General features: G+C 36.1%; 1 protein-coding gene across 2 annotated transcripts in view; it reads left to right on the top strand.

Annotated features, from left to right (window-relative positions):
• Window positions 1-1,302: 1,302 nt before the first annotated feature.
• The window catches only part of LOC121415959 (neurotrypsin-like), a 28,948-nt gene continuing 24,250 nt past the window's right edge, over window positions 1,303-6,000 (top strand). The window contains exons 1-4 of one of the 2 annotated variants that reach the window (XM_041609369.1): window positions 1,303-1,677; window positions 3,494-3,835; window positions 4,364-4,593; window positions 5,485-5,638. In XM_041609369.1, coding sequence (XP_041465303.1) covers window positions 1,605-1,677; window positions 3,494-3,835; window positions 4,364-4,593; window positions 5,485-5,638 — 799 coding nt within the window. In that variant the 5' untranslated portion in view covers window positions 1,303-1,604. The remainder of the gene's footprint in view (window positions 1,678-3,493; window positions 3,836-4,363; window positions 4,594-5,484; window positions 5,639-6,000) is intronic. The other variant, XM_041609370.1, reaches the window with a different exon arrangement.

Below are 6,000 nucleotides of genomic sequence, written 5' to 3'. Positions count from 1 at the left end.
ACATGTGTAATGAGCAAGGTCGTTTAACTCTTGCTTTATTACCTAAATACAGCTCTCTTTCCTTTCTGAAAAAGGGACATACAAAAACATAATGAAATTCATCACCAGACTCCTGCATGTCACAGCATGGACAGATAATACTGGTTTCATTAAGGGCTTCCGTGAATCTGTTATTATTAATTGGTAAACGATGTGACCTACTTCTAAAACGACTCAGTGTTATTCTATCTTTTTTACTCAGCAAAACTAAATACCTTTCAAACAGACAATCCCTTTTAAAGATCCTATAATTCAGGCATACACTGTTTGACCATATTTTTGCCATTACATCCTGTTTTGAAATATCGTTTAATCTCAACTTCAGAGTGCTCAGTATCCAACTGTTACTAAATCCTTCTCCTTGCTTCAGCCAAACAATCCCAAGACCAGCATGATTCAATATCTCTTCAATACATGATAACCACTTGAATATAGACCTTTCTGCATTCTGACTAAATAACCTTTGCAATAAATAAAATTTGACAGAGTATTTAGAGGGAGAACCTTTTACTATTCTTAACCAGAAGCTAATCATTCTATATTTAATACTGTTAGCTAACCATACCCTTCCAGTTTCACCATATACCATACAGTCTGGCGTAAATTTATTCACGCATAATGCTGACCTGAGAAATTTTCTATGAAATATTTCAATTTGGCTCAAATCTTCATATCCCCACACTTCGCATCCATAAATGAGTATTGGTAATACAAGTTGATCAAACAATTCACATTGAATATCCAATGGCAGTTTGAGTCTTTGAACCTTTAAAGACATAGAGAAAAGAGCTTTCCTGGCCTGTGATACCTGCTTTGAAATAGCCTTTTTAAAACTTCCATTATAATTTAACCGAATCCCAAGATATACAAAATCATCTACAACATCGATTTCATCTGCCCCAAATCTAAAAACAGGAAATTTACGCACTTTACCTCTAGAAAATATCAGTACTTTAGTTTTCATAGCATTCACACTTAATTTCCAAATTTTACAATATTCAGACAATGCATTCAGTGCCACCTGCAATTCCTCTGCTGAGTCAGCCAATATTAGGGTATCGTCTGCATACAGCAATGTGTATAATTGTACAAAAAGATCACTATTTACTTCTTTATCTAAGATGTCTGCACATACATTTTCAACCAAAACCTTGAGACCTTTAAAATGATTACTGAGAAAATACTGCTATAGGCTTACATGTATATCTAGCCCATCTGCACTCTGCACTCACACGTAGATGACGTATAATATCAAAGGGGAATTCCCGATCCAACTGCCATGGAAATTAGAGGGGGTTTTCGGTTCAAAGTCCATTTCTTAACTTCTTTATCCTGCTTCGATATCACTATGCTTTGCTTAGGTCTTGCCGCAGATCCATGCTGATCATGAAACATGCAATTTCAATGACATGAGGCAGTCGGATTCTTGTCAAGCTCTCATAAATTTGTTAAGACTTCAGGTAGCGGCTGGCATGGCTTGGGTCTCATCTTGTGTGCCCATGTGACGTTAATGTAGAGCTAGCTCTCGATGAACTACTCATCTCGACAGTCAGACAGTGATTAGCATGGCAGTCGTTCACGCATCGAGCTTGCCACCATGGATACTATTCTCCTTAGTGCTGTTAACTACACATGCACGTAAGTAAGGCATATGTGGAATACAGTCCATGTACAAATAGCATTGACCACATACCCCTGTCAAGTGTGGGGGTGGAGGTAGACACTTATTTAGGCCTATAATGCTGTGGAAGAATGAATAATATATCCCATTTATTTACGGTCAGTAGAGAAGTGGCTTATTTAGATGCCAGACAGGAAGTCGACGAGTGCTTAATTTTTAAAAGGACAAGGCTTGATCTTTATTTCTTGCCATGTCTAAGGAAAGTGTGGAAAAGCAAGTAAGCTTATAAAATGAAGGATGGCATGTAAATACATTTTAAGTGACAAAACTTAAAAAGAAGATTGTGGGAATGTTTTCTTTTCCATTAATTTGTTTCATTTTACGCTCACAGATCCAACTGACATAAACAACCTAAACGTTATATGTTTACCTAAGGTTAAGTTTCGGATAGCACAGTTTGTGAAAAAATGCAATGCATCTGTTTTATTTTACTGGACGAAAGAAAGACAACAACAACAGAATGTAATGTACAGCATGGTTAGTTTCATATCTTTTTCTGGTTTGTCTTTTTATTTTGACACAGCGCGAAAATCACAGTGTTTGTCCAACCAATTTCTGCGAGCGAAACAAAAATGGACAGTCCTTCCCTACGAATTTTTTATTGCAATTTCCATAGCTTATCCAACGTGTGTATATTAATGAACACTCTATACACCGAATATTTAAAGAGGTGTTTCGGGCTGAAATAATAATTTGAACGGATAAAGAAAAAAAAGAGGTCAAAATCAGATAAGCAATAACAAATCTATTTCATAAAAAAATGCCTTATTTCAATAAAATAGTTCTATGCATATCTTCATAAATAATCAGTGAGCAAACTGATGATGTCATATCCCGACGTGCTCTTTTGTATTTTGTTCCATGAAACTATGTTTGTAATTTTTCCTCCAAAACTTAAACATGTTAACAAAAATGGATTCACATCTGATTTAGTGCATTAGATACTCATTGCAGCAAATTTTTTATTATCAGGGAGACGCGTCATTCACGTATGTATGAAGAAAAAAATAATTATGATTTCTTTTAATAACATAAGAAAAAGGAAAAGTGGAGATGGGACATCAGAAGTCATAAAAAATATTAATGACGACGAACATATAGACCTAGATCTGTTTTCACAAACCATTTCTTAACTTGTATATTCAATAATTTCGTTATATCGTGTATATGTTATCACATTTTGATGAAATTTACAACATTTTGCTCAATGAATTTTACTCAATTCATCTTGATGTAAATATTAGCTTTCGGTTGAATCATAGTAAGTGGTGCATAAACGCTGTAAAAATATGTTGGGCCGGGGGTTGGGGTGAACTTTTTCATATTTTTCATAATCATGATGAAATGGGATAGTAAGCGTATGACATCATCGTCTTCTTCTTTTACGTATTATACTTCTGTTAAAGTAAGCAAAACAGTCGGATGGTCATAGTCTGTTTTTCGATTTTGATCCGTTTTTTTAAGTTGTTTCAATTGCTTGTCTCAATTCTACGATTGGTCAAAGTAACCGATCTGGTTGTAAATATGATAGACCGAAAAAATGGTCATTATCAATCAAACCTCCAGCAGATAATTAATAATGTAGTTGAGTTTGACCACTTATGCTGGATGCTTATACGCAAGTCTTATTCACCAATTAACACATTATCTGGTCAATCCTCTTGGGTAGAGTGTTTTCGTTTTTAATTGTTGCAGGAAGTTAATATAATCAATGTAAAAATAACCCCACTTTTTCCCCCTTTTTTCTTGATTTTTGTTTTTAATCCAATGTAGTTACTGTAAATAATTCCATTCGCCTCTATGGAGGTTATTCGGACAAAGACGGTGTGGTTCATGTCAACGTGTTAGGCGTATGGAAAGCCATCTGTAACGACGAATGGGACGCACTCGATGCCATGGTCACGTGTAGGCAACTTGGATTTACTGAAGGATATTCAATGTTCTCGGGAGAAAAGAAAACTCATTCACATTACCATTACTACCAGACTGAGCCACCGTCACCCACATTTCCAGTTGGAGGAAACAATTTTGCTTGCAATGGAAATGAGAAAACACTTTTATCCTGCAACCATTCGGCAAATATTTATTGCAGAAAATTAGCTACAGCTGCCTGTGGTACGAACATTTCGCTTGCCAATTCATTTATTCAAACCCTTTAATGGAATGCAACTTCATATAGCTGTATAGTAATATTTCATTCAAAATATTAAAAGTTGCAAATTTAATCATCAATACCACATACGAAGAGAAATCTTTGTGCTTAGTCCTCTATTGTATACATATGTATATATATATATATATATATATATATATATATATTGCTGACGATAATGCTTTGATTGCCAATAAAGTTTTTATTGGCAACCAAAGCATTATCGTCAGCATTATTTTGTTACCTTACAGAAGCCGATACGTGAAAGTAATATATATATTTACATAAATATTTAGAGAGAGAGAGAGAGAGGGATAGCGAGAGAGAAGCTAGAAGAAATTGCATTAGCGATGGTGGGGGGGGGGGGAGACTGGAGAAGAAAGAGAGAGATGGGGGGGGGGGAGCCAGGGAAGGGTGTCTAGGGGTAAGCCTCACACCATTGTTGATATATCTCTATTTCACCCGTAACTACCCATTGCAAATTCTTACAGATATTACAGATGTCACTTACGGCGAAGTTCTGTCAAATGTGAATCCATTCGGGGATAGTGATGTATTCCATTATACTATTAACACTTCTGATGGCAAGTCCCATGGCCTGGTATTAGTAACATCCAGCTACAGTTATGATCACAAATTTCCGACAGGTGGTATGTGTGACATGGACCAACTAGCGGCAATGAGGATATGTGAACGCCATGGATATTCTAATGGGGGAGAGGTAAGTGAGTGAACAGATATTTAATAATGCCACGTCACTTAGTAGAATAGTTAGTGATAGCGACCTGGGAAGAAGGTGAAGACAAGTGGCGGATCTAAATGGGGTGTGGGAGTTATAGGACCAGGGAACGCCTGGAGTTAGATCATACACACAAAAACTTTATCTCGGAGTGATGACCTTTCTTTAATTCTCTTAAAAATGTTTTAATCAAATATTCGGGTGGCAAATTGTGAGACCCATATACTTGGGACCAGGAACATCTCCCGAGGCTGATGCACAACAATGCCTCCTGAAATATTGCTGTAGTTTATCAAACCTTGCTGGATCTGTCACTACGGAGGGAGGGAGGGGGGGGGGTGGGTGGGTGCATGGTAATACATAGCCAGGGCTAGCTAAAACAAGAGGTTTTAGCATCGCTCTCAACCGAGCTGTCCAAAACCTTGCTGACAAGTCACTGTTTTTTTCCCTACTCTGCATTGTTTATTTGATTTGTGTGTTTTCCCACCTAAAGTGAGGCAGGCCAAAACAAGACGAGGGAGCGTATAATGGTGGAGTACATCGACCCGTGCCCCCCCCCCTTGAGATGCAAATCTAATTTGAAGGAGAATATGTTAACAAAACAAATTTTATTTGGTATCAAATTCCCTTTTCTAAAATTAATTTCTCGTGATGGTACTGAATAATCTCGATGTGGTAGTGATTTATTTGTTTACTTATTTTTTTTTTGAATTATTATATATATATATATATATTTTTTTTTTGGGGGGGGAGGGGGAATCGTCGAATTTTCTCTGGTACGAAAAGGTTCCACCATGTTTGAAGTCATCTTGGAATACCCTGTAATATCTATATATTGCTATGATTTTGTTTCTTTCCCATCTGCATGTGAAGAGAATCAAAGTAGATTCCCCAGAAGGCCTTCCAATGCTCTTCAGCAAGGTATCATGTAACAATCGTCACGACTGGAGATTAGACAATTGTGATACAGAGCTAACACAAACCGGTGTCTGTCCGCAAGGCATCAAATACAATGGAGTGAAATGTTGTGAGTAAAATACTTCATTTTTATGTTTTAAACTTTAAGTAATTTGTACTGTTCCATCTGTTTTATTTATTGATTAACCTGAAATTGGCAATTTTTATGTGTTCTCATTTTAATGGCTCACTACCTCCTATTTTAGATGATTTATTTTCTAACAGTAAATTTAAGCACTCATTTAATACACGTAATAAGAATAACGCTATCTTGCCACATTGTCGTATATATCTCACACAGCGTAACTCCATCATCTTTAAATGTACTTAGTTATGGAATGCTCTTACATCTGAAATAAAAAATATACATTCACAATATGCTTTTAAATCTAAATATAGAACAATTATTTTATCTGCATATTGATTCTACAA

The sequence above is a fragment of the Lytechinus variegatus genome, chromosome 5, assembly GCF_018143015.1.
Source record: "Lytechinus variegatus isolate NC3 chromosome 5, Lvar_3.0, whole genome shotgun sequence".
Classification (NCBI taxonomy): Eukaryota; Metazoa; Echinodermata; class Echinoidea; order Temnopleuroida; family Toxopneustidae; genus Lytechinus; species Lytechinus variegatus.
Note: the sequence above shows the minus strand (reverse complement) of the source record. Positions and strands in the feature narration are given on the sequence as shown.